Source organism: Eschscholzia californica, unplaced genomic scaffold, assembly GCF_041429995.1.
Source record: "Eschscholzia californica isolate CP2 unplaced genomic scaffold, dmEscCali1.0.p SCAF_4, whole genome shotgun sequence".
In the NCBI taxonomy this organism is placed as follows: Eukaryota; Viridiplantae; Streptophyta; class Magnoliopsida; order Ranunculales; family Papaveraceae; genus Eschscholzia; species Eschscholzia californica.
Window position 1 is genome coordinate 20,474,755 of NW_028238461.1, and position 18,983 is coordinate 20,493,737.

General features: G+C 35.5%; 2 protein-coding genes across 5 annotated transcripts; both read left to right on the forward strand.

Moving 5' to 3' along the window:
• The first annotated feature begins 3,359 nt into the window (after positions 1–3,359).
• On the forward strand, positions 3,360–11,025 carry LOC147543549 (3beta-hydroxysteroid-dehydrogenase/decarboxylase-like). 4 transcript variants are annotated; one of them, XM_086632639.1, is made up of 13 exons: positions 3,360–5,002; positions 5,545–5,801; positions 5,988–6,077; positions 6,191–6,324; positions 6,847–7,017; positions 7,278–7,403; positions 7,765–7,844; positions 7,980–8,178; positions 8,631–8,736; positions 8,815–8,989; positions 9,633–9,789; positions 10,188–10,254; positions 10,529–11,025. In XM_086632639.1, exons 2-13 carry the CDS (start codon positions 5,570–5,572, stop codon positions 10,663–10,665), a joined length of 1,674 nt encoding a protein of 557 aa, XP_086488765.1. In that variant the 5' UTR covers positions 3,360–5,002; positions 5,545–5,569; the 3' UTR covers positions 10,666–11,025. The 4 variants fall into 4 exon arrangements, with proteins under 4 accessions (XP_086488765.1, XP_086488769.1, XP_086488767.1 ...); XM_086632643.1 differs by having other exon boundaries at positions 4,982–5,326; positions 5,488–5,801; XM_086632641.1 differs by having other exon boundaries at positions 4,982–5,110.
• A 4,407-nt stretch (positions 11,026–15,432) lies between these two features.
• Positions 15,433–18,761, forward strand: LOC147543550 (uncharacterized). Its single transcript, XM_086636227.1, has 6 exons — positions 15,433–15,861; positions 16,308–16,415; positions 17,338–17,499; positions 17,593–17,764; positions 18,301–18,374; positions 18,477–18,761. Exons 1-6 carry the CDS (start codon positions 15,505–15,507, stop codon positions 18,558–18,560), a joined length of 957 nt encoding a protein of 318 aa, XP_086492353.1. The 5' UTR covers positions 15,433–15,504; the 3' UTR covers positions 18,561–18,761.
• Positions 18,762–18,983: the final 222 nt, after the last annotated feature.

The window sequence follows — 18,983 nt, forward strand, 5'->3', positions numbered from 1 at the left end:
TAAATATCATGTGACAAAGATAACTACAAGAATTTGAATATCTAAATCGTGTTTGTTGCTAGACATGGTATCAATGGCTTACGAATTAAAATTCAAAAATATATAGGATCAAGTGATAACTTACTATTTTCATCAAATAAAAAAAAGTGATAACTTACTAATTAGATCTATTTGGAGTTGAAACCCTAAGTTTTTTTAATTTGAACATAAAATCAACCGCCCAAGAATTACTTAAAATATGAGTAAAATCAACCGAAACAAAATTCTATTTTTGGCCAAAGTACCAATCTTTAATTGGATTTTGAAGGTCAACACTTGGTTGCTCAAGTGGTTGATAGTGTTGACATTGACTCCAAAATCCTGGAAGTCCCGGGTTCGATTTCAGAGGAGGTGGAATCCATAGTTATTGAATTTGAGTTATTAAAGGTATAAATAACGTAATAAGTTTGTCAGGCTTTAGACCACTTCATGTTGTTGGGCTTTAGACTTATTTCATTATCGGTTTGACTTAGGATGTTATTGTGCTTATCACACCTTCATGAAAATTGGATTTTGAAGAACAAAAGTTGTTGAAAAATTGAAGATCTAATGAGGATGTTGGGTTAATAATAACTGGGAAGGGTTATTCTTGTCCTCCCTCTTAAACTCAAAACCGGTACTACCTTACCGATTCCTATAATTCTTGTGTAACAAAAAATTAAAATTCTGTAAACATTCGGTAGCCGAAGTGGTAGATAATGTTGACATAAACTTCAAACCCATGGGGATCCCATGTTCGATTCTGAGAGGAGGTGGATTCTATCTATGGTTTACTGAACTTGAGTTATTAAAGTATAAACAATGTTGTTGGGCTTTACGCCAGAGTTTAGTTGAGTTACAAGTCCGTTCTTGTAAGAATTTGAATTAGATCGTAGTCAATTTCTAAAATAAAAAAATTAAAATCTTCAAACCTCCTCTTAATGGGTCCGCCCACGTCCCACCTCATTTTTGAAAGAACACGGTCCAGCCGTCCAGGAACACCAAGCAATTGTGGAAGGATCGTCTTGTGGAATACCAGAAAAAAATGAGAATAACTATAGTCTTTTAATAAAAAAAAAACTTATAGTCTTTTAATTAGAGATAGAATCTAAAATCTTGGTAATTGTTTTTGGGCTTAATTTAGTTTCTCTTGTAATAAATATGTTATTTTTAGGTTCTTTTTGTTTTCATATGATGTTCGTCTTTGACTAACGAACTATTAAGTAAACGTTTTATAAGAATAAAGCATTACACCTTCATCAAAAAAAGAAGAAGAAAGCAGTACTTGTTTTCCAATAATCAAAGTTCAAAATTGGATAACAATAGGTTGATCTGTCCATTTCATTTATAAGAAGGAAAAGAAAATTGACTTCCAAATTAATTTCAATTGAAGGGATTATTGGCAACCATAGGGTTTGTTTGATAGGCGAGTTTCCCAGAGAAAATAGAAATTTTTTCTCTAAAATAGAATTTTACAAGTGTTTGGTTAACAAAATAGAGAAAAATAAATTGTTGGTCACGTGACCAGTTTTTCCAAAATTTCCCTAAAAGTAGAGAAACTTTTGACTCAGCTCTTACCAGGGAATGAGTTTCTTTAAAGAGAAATCTGCCCCCTTTTCCCTTTACTGCTTACGTCTTTCATCTCTCTCACTACTTTCTCCCTTTCACTACTTTCTCTCTCTAGTCTTCAGCTTCATGCCTCTGGTTCCAATACATCTCCCAAGAGAAAGCAATCATTATTTAATGATATACCTTACTTCCCACTCCAAAAACCCCCAAATTCTTTTCTTTCACATGAAGATACAGTCTTACATATAGATAGAGAGAGGGGTTTGTATGTTCTTTCTAATTAATTTTCTACCAATTCTTTGTTCATCCAAATACCAATTTTAATGAACTCTCATCCAGTGTTTTAGTGGCAGAAATTTAACAGTGAAACACCAAGGAAATCAACCAAGAGATAAGACGGTATTGATAAGATTTAGGAAGAGATACATTAATTCTTCTTCCCCATACTTCAATGGAGTCCTACTTGTAGTTTTAACTCATCGAAATCTGATCTAATTTCAGGTCTCACTATTGCAAGTTTAGCTATACCACAAGTATATAAATTTAAAATAATCCTACATATTGATCTTCTTCACATTACTTTTCCTTTCAAACCTCAACTCTTTTTTGTTGTTTCTGATCAAATGATTGATACCCATTTCTTGTTTCTGATTTTTAAGGGAATTAGTTATGCTAAACTTGCAAATTTGCCTCCAATTGTTGGACTCTGTAAGTTTGATTTCAGATGGTAATACCACCTAGAGATAAGATGGTATTGATAAGATGGTAATACCACGAGAAGAGGTTGATCAACCATGATGAGGCCATACCAAATTGATATATACATACCGAATTTTATGTGTATACGTCATTGTTATTAGTTTGTGTTCTTATTAGTTTGTGTTCTTTATCTAAGTTGTATTTTGCTTCCTTTCTCTCTCTCTCTAAATTTTTTTTTTTTTTTTTTTATGAAGTCTCTCTAAATTAATATACTCTCTAAATTAATATACTCTGTAAAAACTTACTTACCTAGGCGAACCGAGCAACAGAAATTGAGAAAATAGATTTTTTTTCTCTTAATGAATCAAACATTGGAAAAATGAAAAGTGTCTATAGGGTAAATGTTTCTTGATGAAAAATTTTCTCCGAGTAAATTTTTCTCTATTTTTTTCCCTTTCCCTGAGTTCTTATCAAACACAACCCATATTTTAAGTGGTCCAAGATGATAATGACCAACCAATGTCAAAGCAGGTTTATGGATGGAGGCACTTCTCTCAATGCTCCTTTCTTCTAGACTTTGAAGGAATCCGAAGGGAAATTCGTGGAGTTAGTGATCCATCCATATTTTTCAATTAATTGGATTAGTTGGCAACCGCCTTTTAGCGCAGTGGTTTGGACTTTCCTTCTTAAAACTATGAAATTGCGGGATCGAGTCATGATGTAAAATGTTAGTCAAATGTTATGATTTAAGATTCCAATCTCAAAAAAAAAAAAAAAAAATTGTTGGATAAATGGCTTCCAAAGCCGTTACGTCCGATAGTCCCACTTGAGGAGAATAGTCGGTCTGACCAAAGCGGGTCGGGTCAGGTTTGGGAGTTCTGGAGTTTGGGGGAATTTAGAATAAAATAAATACTTTTTGGTATTTATTATTTCTAAAACTCTATTATTTGTTTCGAACAAGTAACAGATAACCTCAAATCTCACGACTTCCTTAATCTTCTCCACGTTTTCTGGGAAACCCTAATAGGGTTTACTTGGTCTATAAATAAGACCTAACCAGAAGAGAAAAACACACAACTACTAAGAAGGATTCATCTTCAACTAAATATCGAAGTCGATTTTCTGCTTCTCCAATATTGTCTTCTTCAGTGCAGGAAGATGGTAGATGTGGTAAATCCTTGGGAAGTGTCCTTGGGAAGTGTTTGGAATAATTTCATTGATCCAACCCTATATTTCCAACAATAATTGAGTTAGTATAACTGTGACCACTCGGCCCTGACTCACGGATACGCAAACAACTTGACAAACTCTTTGCGAATCACCTTTTTTTGTATTTTAAGAGAAGAAAATAAAAAATTTGCCTTCTCTAAAAAAAACAGAAGAAGCATGTGAAGATTTTTTTAATGGCAAATACGGGATCTCGGAAAACTATCTTAAAAAATGAAATGGTTTCCAAAAACGTGGTTTTTGATAAGTTCAAAATGTTTAAAAAAGAATCGTTTAGAAAGTGTAAGAATGGATTAGCGGTTGGCCAAGTTTTAAAAGCCCAAAATGTATTGTCACAATCCACCATTATGAGTTGGACCAGGCTTGGAAGGAGAATGGCTAAAAGCACTCAATCACCTCTGACCATGTTTGAAAGCAAGGAGAAGAAAAACAAGAAGACGATGGAAAACAAGAACGGAGAAGAAGAGAACACGAAGTTTGATGTGCTACTAAGTCACCAAAGCTCGCTCCATGGGAACTCAGCGATTGACTTATCCAGTGAAGTTTATAGTAAACCCCCACGACTGAAATGTAATGTGCTATCGTTTGGTTATAATCACTAACTATGCATAAGAAGTGATATTATTAGCACATTAAGCATGCTGAGCTCAACCTATAGCTCAATTAAATATCAATAGGAGCTCTTGACAATTGACAGTGTGACTAGTTTGAAAATGATAAGGAGTCTTTCAAAGGAATTGAGTGATACCAAAACTGGATTTTGGAAATGATAGTAGCGATAAAAAATTTGCGAGACTACATGAAAATAACTAACCGATTTTTCTTATCATGAATTCACACATACCATTTTTTCCTAACTCCATTCACATAATATGTAATAGAAGAAAATAACAAAACAACGAACCGATTTGGGTTCAATTAAAGATTTTTGTACGTTGTCATAGATGGGTATTATATTAAGTGTTATAAGCGTCTCCTCTCCTAAAATTTGCTTTAACGTACGCGTCAATAACACTCAAATAAACACCCACCACACCATCTCCCCTCACTACCACCCATAGATAGCAACATAGGGCACGTCAGATTTTTTCTTTTGTTGAACAAAAATATTATCGATTACAATATAGCTGTGAAATGAAATTGGGAATCTATTTTTCCAAGTCTAATGTTTCTTAGTAGGGCAAGTCAGATTGATACCAAAAACTACTGACAGTCTGACACATCTCTGTGAAAATTCTACTACTATACCCTTCTAGTCTAGTCACCCATTTTGGAATCTCCTGTCAGTGCTCCAGATCTACTTAATCCGAACCGACCCATCTGTACCCGGTTAAAAACCCGATTAACCGGATTCAAGGTTAACAACGTAACGAAAACCACCGTAGTTTCTCTCTCTCTCTAGATCTCTCTCTCTTGTCTGTGGGGGCATTCTCGTTTAGATCCTTTAACGGTGAAGGTCAATTGAATTGAAAGGATAGAGAAAGAAGAGGTTAGTAATAAGTTTCTCTCTCTAGAATTAGGTTTTCAGAGGAACGATCAAAATGTAGAGTTTTGGTCACTTTTCGATATTAAAGACTTTCATATGCTTAGATTTCAAGTATTCATCTAATCTAATTGAGTTAAGAATTGATTATAAATTAATGATGTATCTTGATATTGAAATGTTAGGAAACGCTTGATTTGCTTAATTTTGTTGAGAATTGAATATATTTCACATTTATTGAGTATTTTAATTTATCATTGTATAATTAGATCTTACAGTTATTTAGTAATTTATTTTAACAATGTTTAATCTATTTAGGTCATTAATAATGTTTCAAATACAGATTTGTTTTTTTTATCAAGTTTTAATTTCTGGTTAAATACATGTTTTTTTTAGCATAACCAAGCTGATATCTCATTTTGATTCAGAATTCCTACCTTTTCATTTAGAATTTGGTTGCTGTGATTATTAGACTGGGATAATCTTTTAAGTGTATTTCGTCTTCTGATTAATAATTTACGTTTCGCTCTTCTTTGATGGATTTGCAGAGTAGAAGAGTTGTTGAATATAATAATGTCAAGGGAAGAAAAATGTTGCGTAGTGACTGGGGGAAGGGGTTTTGCGGCCCGGCATTTGGTGGAAATGCTCATTGAATCTCGGCAATGGGTGGTCCGAGTTGCTGACTTGGGCCCTTCAATCAAACTTGAACCGTACGAGGAAGAAGGAATTCTTGGTGAAGCTCTTCGTTTGGGTGGAGCTGAATATGTGTCCGCAGATCTTCGAGACAAGGCCCAAGTGATTAAAGGTCTCGACATTCTCTAAAATAACGTAATATTGGTATATTCATTGACATGTTATTGATGTATTCATTGCATTGTATACTATCTTGACTGGTTGAAGCAGATGAGTGGGTTGTGCGACTGTCAAAGTAATTAACGTGTATTGTCTTTTAATGTATAATCTTCTCACGCATGTTATTTCTGTCCTGCAGCATTTGAAGGAGCCGAGGTTGTCTTCCACATGGCTGCCCCAGACTCATCGATCAACAATCAGCAGCTCCATTATTCGGTCAATGTAGTAGGTGAAGTGTTTGAAGTTGCCCAAATAATAACCAAGTAGTTAACGACGGTCCATAAGCACTTTGCTTCTCTGACTATGGTTTTATACTGCTTAATGAATATGGTGGTTGTGCAGGAACTAAGAATGTTATAGATGCTTGTATTGAGTGCAAAGTGAAGAGACTCATCTATACTAGCTCCCCCAGTGTGGTCTTTGATGGAGTTCATGGAATATTTAACGGAGATGAATCGCTGCAGTATCCACCTAAGGTTTGCCTCGTTAAGATTATACCTTTATATCATTGACGTCTAGTTACAGACTCATACACATCAAGTTCCCTTGTTTGGTATAAAGGAGCACGGCAAAAAGGCCAGTGTCCAAATTGATTTTTGTTTCTTAAACAGAAAGCAGTTGAGTGGGAGACTTCAACTGTAGATTCTTTCTCTACGTATGTTAGTTGTTGTGACAATAACCTCATTCTAGGAAGAATCGTTATGCCAAAAGGAGTCTTATCTGATAAAGATCTCACTCTCACTAATTTGATCGGATGTTTTGTTAAATCTTTCAGATATTCTTAAATATCATGGCTAAATCTTGTCCATGGTTGTCTATTTTGATTATTTTCTTGGGTGAGAAATTTGTTAGGCAGGATGTCTCATTCTTGTAGTTAAGATGGCTATCTTTTGTGTCCTTGTTAGTTATTATTCTCCTATTCTAGCACCTCTATATTGTTTTAATCACAAACTCCCGTTGTTCTTTTTCTTTTGTTGGGTCTTTTACCACCTCTTCAGCACAATGATTCTTATTCAGCAACTAAAGCTGAAGGAGAGGGGTTAGTATTAAAGGCAAATGGAAGGGATGGGCTTCTAACATGCTGCATACGCCCTAGTAGCATTTTTGGTCCTGGTGATAGGTTGTTGGTTCCCTCTTTGGTAACTGCTGCAAGAGCTGGAAAGTCTAAGGTAAGAGTATGTTTTAAGCTTGTAATATTGTGTCACACACACACACACACACACACACACACACACACACACACACACACACACACACACACACACACACACACACACACACACACACACACACACACACACACACACACACACACACACACACACACACACACACACACACATATGTTTATATCTTACTTGTCAAGGCTTGCGGTCACTTGTCTAATGTAATCTTTGACTTCACTAATTTTTATTTTTATTTTCATCAGTTCATTATCGGTGATGGCAATAACATGTATGATTTCACGTACGTAGAAAACGTTGCTCATGCCCATGTATGTGCTGAGAAAGCTCTAGCTTCAGAAGGTGCTCTTGCGGAGAGAGCTGCAGGACAGGTACAAAATCCCATTAAGTGTATTCATTAGATATCATGTAAGAATAATAATTGGGATACTGGGGTCACCGGATCAGCAGTAAGTTCTGTGTTATATATATATATATATATATATATATAATTATCTAGGGAAGTACCGGATTTGGGAATATGTTTTATATCCCTTTACGCGTTGTTTTTCACCTTCTCTTCTTAGATTTAAAAAATGAAAAGAAATGTTCTTCAATCTGCAAAAAAATGAAAAGAAATGTTCTTCAATCTGCAAACTCAAATGTTAAATTCACATATATGAAGACTAGTGCACGGGTCGATCCAAGTTCTTAACTCTCTTATATCCGTACATAATCATGATGCTTTTGCAGGCCTTCTTTATAACCAATACAGAACCAATAAAATTTTGGGAGTTTATGTCACTTATCCTGGAAGGCCTTGGCTATGAAAGGTAATATTGTACTACCTGCTAAAGTTGTTTTTTGTGCTGAATAGTTTTTCTGAAATTATGGTTGCAAGAAGAGAGTAATATTGTTAATTAGTACACCATAATATGGTCTAGTATATAACTCTTTCGTGTTTGCAGACCGAGTATCAAGATTCCTGCTCCTGTTATGATGCCAATTGCACATTTGGTAGAGCTAGTATATAAGGTGCTAGGCCCCTATGGGATGCGTGTGCCACAACTGACACCATCAAGAATTAGACTTCTCTCATGCAGCAGAACTTTCAATTGCTCAAAAGCGAAGGACCGGATCTTCTACACACCTATTGTTTCACTTCAGGTATGTTTCTGCACGAGATTCCTTGTCTCTATTTACATTCAAGAAGCACAACACACAGATATATATACAATTATACACACACACACACACAGACACAGACACACACACACACCTACGTACACAAGATTTACCAAAGAGGAGAATAGCATCTAGCCTCTACAGATAGTTAGTGTCACATTTCGGCATCGCACTGGTCGTAAGCGCTGACTCATGTAGGTCTCTAATGTTTGGATACCTTCGAGATCGACCTCTCCTCAAGATCACACAAAAGGGAAGTTGTTGTCTTCTATTTTTGAGGCGACAAACAGAAAATCACCAGTAAAATACCTGATCATTGTTTTGGGTATTGGCTTTAGAAAGTAGATCGTGATTAGTTCTTAATGATCGTGCGCTTGTTGGTGGATCGAGTTTATTGCTAGTTTAATTGAATTTCTTTATACTTACAAATGTAGGAAGGTCTGAAGAGGACAATTGACTCCTACCAACATTTGAGAGCCGAGCATCAACCTAAGCGAGAAGGGCCATCTAAATCTCACTTGTTCCTTGGAGGTGGAAAGGGTATGAAAGTATGCCCTTATTTACTCCCATTTATTTATACAGATAACTGACGAGTTTTTGACTATTGTAATTTTGCAGTTGCCGACACACTTCTCTGGAAAGATAAAAAGCGGACAATTTCGAGTCTCATTGTGTTGGTCGCTTTCTACTATTACTTCATTGCCTCAGGTTACACACTCATCACTGCCATTTCGAAGCTTCTGATGGTGACAACACTCTTCTTGTTCGTTCACGGCCTTCTACCTACCAAAATGTAATCCCACTTTCGTTATTTACAGCTTAAATTACTCCTATGTTTAGATTTCGTCACTTGTCATGAAAGAGTGAATCATATTGCTCAGCTGACATGCTTATTGGGTTGATAAAGGTCACTGTATATCCTCAAAAAGAATTCTTCTGCTTGTGTGTTAACAGTTTTGACCTTTAGATAAACATGTCCTTTTGGATTAAAAAAAAGGCCGTCATACCAACCACTTTTCCTGTTCTTTGACCATATTAACCTTATTCGTTTTACGACTTCCAATGATACTTCATTTCAATGCAAAAGGTTATAATGGTTTTTCTTGTTATCAGAAAGTTAATAATCATTAGTATTTGTGCCACACTTTTAAGTTTTATCATTTCCAAAATGTTAATACAAAACATTTGCAGTCATATTTTACGACCATGAATATGTTTCTTTTAGTGTCAGCATGAACGAATGGAACTATTGAGTAATTACGAACTTACGATCTAATATGTGAAAATAGTCCGCCAAAAATGGCCCATCTATGCACTTAAAGTTATATAGCTTATTGTTAGATCACAGTTTTAAGCTTGGGCAAGGTGACTGCGTTATCACACTTATCATTATGATTTATGAATACGACTAAGAACTTCGATATCTCCGTCTACAGATTTGGCTATACCATCGAGAAAATTTCTCCTACGAGTTTCCACTTACCTCAGGAAAGGTGTAATCAGATTGCTATCATGGCTGGGTCTGTATGGAACTCTGCTGTCAACGATTTACAATCACTTTGCAAGGGAAAGGACTTGACACTATTTGTCAAGGTATTCATCACTTGTTTTTTACTTTGCCTCCTTGTATGTCTTATTTTCTATTCTTTTTCAATGATAAATTAGATGGTAGTATACGATTAGGATTCTCTAGAACTTTCTATCCACTGTCAGAATGCAACAACTCGATACTGTCAATGTCATGCTACTTGATGATGCTGTCAGAACTTGAGTCATAATATCCTACTACTTGATGGTGGTGGTGATCAACTAAGCGATCACTTGAGGTCATCATACTTGATGAAGCACTTGCTAATTGCATATTGACTTCATCTTGGCTAATGTTGACCTTGCTCAACAAAATCGAGCATGATTCATATAGCTTTACGAATTATGTACGCTACTCTTATTGGTAGTACTAATATGTTTTAATCTACTATTGAATCATACAGGTATGCATCTTTCTATTGTTCCTGAGCTTCCTCGGATCAACACCAATTCAAACCATATTTTTAATAGGTAACTGTCAAATCTCTTGTTTCATGTCGTTCTTTCTCTCATTCTCGTCCACCACGTTTGTAGTCCTGTCCAAGTACTGGTTTCGAAATTGTTAATCAATGACCGACCCACTTTTCTCTTGTACTTTTGTGATTTACTCTTTTCAGTATGTCTTTCATGACGGATGTTCCTGTTGGATACGCTGAAACCGAAAAGCGAACTTGTGTGCATGTTAGATAGGATATACTCCTATTCAACGGTTAAGAGACTAATCCCTCTTGTTAATTGAATGCAGGAATTCCCCTTGCCTTCACAGCCTTCGTCATTTACGAGAAAAAGGAGGAAGAAATTGATGGGTTAGTGCACAAAGCTGTATCCTTTGGATGCAAACTGAAATCAGATGTCTCTAAGAAATTTGTGTCTTCCAAGTAATTGATTTTCAATGAGTAGTCCAAATGTAGCTTTGGGGTTCTATACCTGTTTCGATTGAGCTTTTGGGATTTTGTACCTGTTCCGATTGAGCTTTTGAGGTTTTGTACCTGTTTCGATTGAGCTTCTTGACCGGTCTTCTGAGGATTCAAGCACAAGAGAGTAAGAGACAATGCGAGCTGCCCGGAATAGTGACCATGTTGTTACTAGATATTGCGATTTGCAGGGCTGATATGTTTGTGAACTTTGGAACCATGAAAGAGAGCTTTTGTTTGTGTATTTGATTAGCCACAATTGGTTGGTTTTGATCTGTACTTAGATTTCGAAACTTAAATGAAATATTTGTTATATGGTTGAATTAAATCTAAATGTTTTTTTGACATTACATTGGGAACATGTACATTTACATCAAATGGTTTGGATAGCTATCATAGATAAACATGAAACTTAGATATATTGTCTTAAAGCCTATTATCATCTAAAATTAAGAGATTACAAAACCAATTCAACAAAGAAAAATTAAGGTTTAAAAAATAAGACTTCTTCTTCTGCCATTAAAAATAAAAGGCATTTCATATAAAATTTCCCATCAGATTAAAGGTGAAACAACATGTCCGCCCGAATCCAGGCCGGAGTTACTTGGTCGGTTGAGATCTAGTGAGAGAAAGGGTTAGGCTTTCTCTCACTAGATCCTGCCCGTCCAAGTACCTTTTTTTTTTTGATGAACTAAGTCCTTTGCCTGAAATTTATTAGTTACTAGAGCAAGAAATAATGTTGGCAAAATCTGTCACCAACTGACTTACAATGCAATTAGGAGTTTGATAAATCTCCATAGTTTGATCCAGATTTAAGTTAACAGTATACTTTGCTAGCAAATGAGCTACCATATTAGCTTCCCTAGGACAATATGAAAAATCAACTTTCCGAAGCTTTAGTATATCTGTTTGAATTTCCAAAACGATCGGTTTTATTCTCCATGACACCTCTTCTAAGTCCTTCGAGCATGCATTTATAACTGTCATGGCATCACCCTCTATTATACATTCATAATCAATAAGTTGCAGTGCTAGGGTTGTTGCCAATTTGGCAGCTCTTGTTTCTGCATCCATCGCCGAGGAAGATGAGTAGCTAGCAGTTAATGCCATTACAAATTCTCCTTTATCATTTCTACATACCGCAGCAACAGTAGTTTTTACGTTCGTATATGCAGCATCAAAGTTAACTTTTAACTTGCCTAGGTTTGGTGGTACCCAGAATTTGATATGAGCTTGAGGTCTTTCATCTTCAACTTGGTCCAAATTAAATATGGATTCCGAAAATTCTGTATACAGACTTGAGCTTCTTGAATGGTTTTATAATTATCAGGAATTATATTCTCGAACGTATATTTGTTGCGTGCTTTCCACAAAAACCATGCGACATAAATTCGTCCAAGTACCTCGGCTGGGATATTGGCCGGAATTTTTGAGCTTATAGCCCAAAAAACGGTCCCTAATAGGACTTTTAATTCTCTCTAATCCAATAAAGAGATTGAAAACCAAAATAATAATCTAAATGGATATCTAGTCCATTTGGGTCCATCTAGAGAGAAAACACAAATCTCTATAATACTTAATCTTTCTTAATACCGAATATAACCTTCCTTATCTAATGTAACCAATTAACCATAAAAATCTTAGCATATCTCTTTTCCTTTTTTATCTTCCTCATTCTCTCTCCAATCACATTTCTATTCAAAGTAATCTTACCTTCATTATATTCTGTAACGGAAATTTTTTATTTCCTCTCTTTTAAACTCGAACTAGTTGTTAAACCTCCATTAATCTCAGAACTTTTCTTTCATCTTCATTAGATTGCTCGAAAATCATTCATCTTTTATAAGGTTTAAAATTTTCAGTTTTGTATTAACATCATTGTTAAGATCTAATGATGATTCTTTTTTTCCATTATCAGATTACGATGCTCTATTATTGAACATATTACATTTGTGATCCAACTACATAAGATCTGTTTCCATCTTAACTACCTTCGAATGGAAGATTTATATTTTCTCTCTCTAAAACTTTCGTAACTCTTTAAGATCTTTGATGTTTATTTCTTATTTAATGATGTGTTCAATGTTAGTATGTTATTTCTCCTTCCAATGTTCATTGTATATTTCTTCAGATCTACGTTAAATCCTTTTTTTTTTTTGTTGATCAGAATTATCTGTCCGTACAGTTCTTGATCTTTGTAATTATCCACACTTATTCCTTTAACAGAATATAAAGTACAGGTACTTTACGATAACTTTCCATGTTTTCTGATACAATTTGCTAATAATATATTGATGTTTATCCTTTCTGATTATTGTAACAGAATAAAAATTACAGTTACTTTACGATAAATTACCATACTTTCTGATACAATTTGCATACATTTCACATAAGATGATAGTATTAATGAACAAAGGTGCGTAAAGTATGAAAAATTTATCCAACATTACACGTCCTTTTTTTACCAGAACAGTGGTCATGACAAGCATATAAAACTTCTCTTAACCTAATAAACAATTGTACTTTTCCATACATTATACATAATTTATTGATCTGTACCTGTTATGTATGATCCATCTCATTTGTTTTTTATTAAATGTTTCATTATTAATGTATGTAAATTTGATTATAAATTTTTTTTAACTAATAAATATGTTTTTTTTTCTTGTAGTAAACCAGCACTGATGGAATTTCTTACAGAATCATCACATAAACTATAGAAGTATAAATTACGATGAAGAAGATTGTTTCTATGATCCTGTTTGGACTAGGGGTGAGCAAAAACCGAACCAATCGGCCAAACCAAACCAAGTCGAACCGCATCGATCGGTTTTTGGACCGAACCGATCACCGTTCGACTCGGTTCGGCCGAAAAACCGAACAACCCAAATCGACTTGGTTTGGCCTCGGCTTGGGTTTCTAGAAACCGCCCAAACCGAACCGACCGAATTCTTTGGAAAGAGGAAATAATAATTTTGTCAATAAGGAAAAAAATTAAGAAAACCAAATCAAATCTTCCAAGTCTAAATTTGTCTTCTTTCCTAGTTGTTGTTGTCGGCTTCGTGAACCACACAACCTATTCAATTTGATTGAAAGGTTTTTAAAGGTAAGTCTTCATTAATGTTCTATGTACCACAAGTCATTCTTAGTTAGTAACTTAAAAATGTAGATATTGCATTCGCGCTTCTACTTTTTTTTTGTAATGGTGGAAAAGTACTATGAATTTTTATTTTCCGTATATGTAATGGTGGAAAAGTACGGTAGACTCTTAATTTTTATTTTCCGCATATCCAGTGAAATGATTAACATTAGTTTGTCATTTTCTCTAAATTGTGTTCGGTTAAACCGATCAACCGAACTCAACCGAGCCGAACCAAACCGGGCCGAACCTTGTCGGTCGGCCGAATGATCGGCTCGACTTCGGCCGATGATTTAGTCGAACCGCCACTTATTGGTTCGGCTCCGGCTCGAACAAAAACCGAAAAAAACCGACCGCTGCTCACCCCTAGTTTGGACAACGGAGTCTTACGTGAAGACTTACAAGGAACATATAAACCCTGCCCCTAACTTCGATGAACCATGTACATTTAATGAAGAGTCAAAAACACTACCATGTTTGATTCGCCGTAAACCTGGAAGACCAAAGACAGTAAGGATCGAGAGCTCGGGCAACATTCTGACGGAGTTTGTTTTTAAGTTACCTAGTCTACTATGTTCTTTTCATTTACAATAAAACACAGATTATTGTTCAATAAAATTTCGTTTCAGTCGTACAAAGGTTGTGTTATTTACTATACAGTATACATAATTTATGATAAATCACATACTTTATAACAAAAAACATGATTTCAGATTTACATTTCCTAACAAGTTACTATAATTTATGGTACACAATGGACATGTACGCGTAAAAAACAAGTAATTTATGTCAGAAAATAATCTAAGTATTCAATGGTACATAATGGATGACACACACACATATGATAAATTACGTTGTATACATGACAAATAATGGTTTCCTCGTCATAAATAACACATAATTTACGAACTTGTTTCATAATTTGTATTCGATGTGTGTTTATGTATGAGTAAAAAACGAAAGTTAAGTGAGAGAAAGTTGATATATATGTTTTGAATATTAACCCCCAAATCACGCTAATTGATCTCAGAAAATATACTCATCCAAATCTGAAAATTAAGTGAGAGAAAGTGATATATAGATTTGGTTTCCAAATCTGAAAGGACAAGAGAGAAAATCTGTTTTGGAAAATATCCGTTTTCCAAATCTGTTTTGAAAAATCTGTTTTGGAAAATATCCTTGATCCGTTAATTCCTATTAAATCTTTTCAGTTTATAACCTAAATATCTCCCCCAAATCACGCCCCCTGGTTTGGGAAACTTTCCGGATTCATTCCGAAATTTAAAAACCCCGGATTTTTTAGACGAGGGACATGGAGGGTATTTATCAATAAAGTATGAGTTATTTATGCCCTTATTGTAAAAGGACTAAATGTCCATATTTTGGGAAGATTGATCTATATACCTATTATGAAAATGATTTTGGTATATATACCCATGGACTCTATTGGCGGGGCATACTATCATTTATGATCTACCTCATTGTCCGAGGGACTGACTATACGCCCTCCGCGAAGCCAAATGCGTGAAAGTGGATGTTACAGACACGTGGACTGGACTAGTAGTGTATACGTGGATGTAAAAGAAGGCATCTAATCCCACCTCCCTAACTTTATCACACATAATTTCCACTCTCTGGGAACTCGACAAAATATCAAGACAGAAAAATATGTATCGGTCGGTAGTGAAGCGGTTGCTCCTCCTCCAGAGTCACCGTAATAACATAAATCGCCGCCTCGTTCTTCCTCAGACCACCATCACTTCCCGTTTCTTAACAGATTCAATTCCTTTACCTGTACCTCCCCCAAAAATCATCCCTTCTCCCGAAAATCCACAACAACAAACCCTAGCCTCCGAAACACCAAATGCTTCAGAATTTGAAACAGCACAGACAGCAAAAGAAGCAGTAGAAGAGATCAATCGTTATGAGAGACAGAGTTCAAGAGAAGATCATCAACAACGTCGACATAGAGTTGAATACCAAGATGAACAAGCTCGTGTTCTTCAAGCTGCTCTTCCTCATGTGGTTTGTTCTTCTAATTCATTTATCTCTTTACCATTTTTCCTTCGTTTTCCGATTTCGTTGATTAATTTGATTTATTTGGTGGTTTTGGAATATTGGTTTTACTTTGTTTTGATAATTATTGTGACATATTTTTGTTGAAAAATCAGATTTTTGTTATGTGTTATTAGTGGGGAATTAGTTCTGATTTTTCTTTTGGGATTAAATATATTGTTTAATTTATGGATTCATTATTTTTTAGGTTTGAGGATCTCAGTGATCTGTTTTTTTGGTTGAGTAAAATTTTCTTTTGGTTTGTTTGTTGTGTTAACCAATTTAAGAGCTATAATAGCTCAATTTGGTGTCATTTATTATTATTATTATTATTAATCCATTTTCAAGAATGTTGTAATTGTGTCGATTCGGACATTTTCGTTCCTTTTTTTCATGAACTTTGTTGTTCGTTTTAGGTTCGATTGGGATGGAGTGAAACTGCTATAATTCAAGGAGCCAAGGAGGTTGGGGTTTCTCCCTCTATTGTTGGAGCTTTTCCAAGGAAAGAAGCTGCCCTTGTGGAGGTACATAGGTTTCAATTGTCTTGGTAGTAGTGCCCGTATTATGTTTATTTTGACAAATACAAATATAGTCATAGGTTCCTCTTCCAAATTTGGTGTCCAACACTAATTCAGTATATGTAAATTGTGTCTGATATTTTTTAGTTAAAGGGGTGGAGTCACTACTCAATATCTCCGATACTTAATTAGGCCAATCTGATTCAGATTCAGTATAACATGTTTTGAATCTGAAATCGTTGCGCAATCATGACGAGCTAAATCTAGTGATGAAAAATGATGTACAGTACAGTTATTGAAGGAACACCACTAGCAATCCTAATATATGCGTATGATCCTTCAAGTACCTTACAATTTTGTTATATATTATTCTCTTGGGGAAAACCATGTTTCATGTTTAGTGGCCCTCCATTTTCAGACTCAAAGTCTAAAACTACTTTAGTTTCAGATACTATATTTTCATATATCATGGTGTTAGTTGGCTTGACGGTAACAGGATAGTTCAATTCCGGTAGCGTTCTTTGTTTTTTTTTTAGTGGCTAATGGAGCAATTCATTATTTAAATTCGCAACTAATTAACAGATTTGATGACATTATTTGTTACTTGAGCCACTTTAACGTCTTTATTACAAACCTTTTAAACAATTTGATCTCCGAAATGGTAAAAGTAACTCATTAAGACACACAAAGTGCTCTCAGCAGTTTGCTGGAGTTGGTCCAGTTGGTTCGGATCTGTTCAGATAGTTTTGGTTTTTCCCCTTAAATCAAAGATAGGGGGAAAGAGGAAGATGTTGATTTTATATTTCTGTTGATGGAAATCAAGCACTTCCATTTATATTGCGCATAGTCTCTGCAGGTTCTTCCTTTATGAAGTTATGTTCTAATTTGAGGTCAATAAATGGTTTTCTTTTCATCTCCTTATACTCAGTTTTTCATGGACGATTGCCTGCAAAAACTGATAGACAGAATCGAGTCAGGAGAGGATTTGAAAACACTCGCTCACAGTGATCGCATTGCAAAACTAATCCAGATACGCCTAGAAATGCAGGCACCATATGTATCAAAATGGGCTCAAGCTCTCAGTATCCAGGTATCTCACTGACCCGGTAGCCATTCATATGCCTTTATAGTTCGTAGAGTTATGTACTTTTTTAGTTACTCCTTTTCTGGTGTTCCTTTACAGGCCCAACCAGTGAATATTCCAACCAGTTTCAAACAGCGGGCAGTACTGATAGATGAAATTTTGCATGCTTCTGGTGATCAAGCTTCTGATATTGATTGGTATTTGAAGCGTACAGTCCTTGGAGGAATCTATTCAGCTGTTGAAGTTTACATGCTGACAGATAATTCACCAGGTTGGTACTATGCCACAATTTTTATTTGTTTGATCCAAGGAAATTATTTCTGATAAAAGGTCATGTTTCGTTGGGTCCAATGATGTAAGGCTGAAGGTCAATTTTCAGTATAAAGTTAAGCAGTCATGATCAGGACTTGGTCTCAAGATGGCAAGGCCCGGTCCTTGAATTAGGCGTGCCCGGGTGAAGCCATTTTGAAATTGGGTGAGATGGCCATTGCATAGACTTGTCAAATGACCTACTTTTGTGCCTACTTGTGGGTCTGAGTTGGAAAGCTTGTGCTAAGAGCTGAGACCCTGATTAAATTGCCTCTCTTGTGGTTTGTTCTGCTTTTGGATCTAGAGAGTAGCCTTTCAGTCTGTGGTATGTACTTGTATCAAGAGAATAATGGTGAAGTGTCCAAACCCCATAGATTTGGGGAACTCCTTCCAATCATAGGAGATGGCCCTTGATGGCTTGGCAGATTTTCGTTAAATCTTGTTTCAATTAGGTTCAAATAGTTTAATATAGCTATATCTGTACAACGGCGATCGCAGATTTTCGTGACACATGGGCTTTCTTGAAGAACCGAGTGAAAGATGCATTTGATTTAGGGAAGACAGTTCAGGAGGTAATATATTCTGAATTCGTGTTAATATCTGATTCTGTTTCTCCGGACTATAACTCCTGGAGAGGCGTGAAAAGAGCTGGTATGTTTTTATGTTTTTTGCAGGCGAAGTATTTGGCAGAAGCGGTTGGGGCGGGGATAGGAAGCTCATTGCAGGGGTTTATGAAGGGAATGTCACAGGGAAGATGAGTTACAAGTAATGGTTTTGTTCAGACTTCCCTAATTGATCTTATTTCTTTCATTTCCATTATGTATCTGTGTCTTCAATGTTTTTGTGTCTTCAATGCTCTTCCGTTTTCCCCCCAGCGTTATAACCTACGTATTAATTGGGTTTGTATATGAATTGAATAACTTTTTATCTTCTTTATAGATATTCGTCCTTTTCTTTTAGCTTATATCGAGGACTTAGACCAGCCTAACGATAGGGCTATTACCTTCTTAGTTTAGTGTTACGTGGTAAGCATGTCCCTTCTGTAAGGGATACACTGCCATGCTACTGTTGGTTATCCTGGGCGTATAGTTCTTCTTAGTTTAGTGTTTAAAGATCTTATAGTTAATTATCCAACAAGTTGAGCTTTGGAATTGGATTAGTCAAGAAATGTATTTGGTAAC

Excerpts from the sequence above, each read along its gene's own strand:
- LOC147543549 (XM_086632639.1), top strand. The coding sequence starts at position 5,570 with ATGTCAAGGGAAGAAAAATGTTGCGTAGTGACTGGGGGAAGGGGTTTT. Across the intron at positions 7,404-7,764 it reads CGGAGAGAGCTGCAGGACAG|GCCTTCTTTATAACCAATAC; the intron begins GTACAAAATCCC and ends ATGCTTTTGCAG. Across the intron at positions 9,790-10,187 it reads ACTTGACACTATTTGTCAAG|GTATGCATCTTTCTATTGTT; the intron begins GTATTCATCACT and ends TGAATCATACAG.
- LOC147543550 (XM_086636227.1), top strand. The coding sequence starts at position 15,505 with ATGTATCGGTCGGTAGTGAAGCGGTTGCTCCTCCTCCAGAGTCACCGT. Across the intron at positions 15,862-16,307 it reads AAGCTGCTCTTCCTCATGTG|GTTCGATTGGGATGGAGTGA; the intron begins GTTTGTTCTTCT and ends TGTTCGTTTTAG. Across the intron at positions 17,500-17,592 it reads CTCAAGCTCTCAGTATCCAG|GCCCAACCAGTGAATATTCC; the intron begins GTATCTCACTGA and ends GTTCCTTTACAG.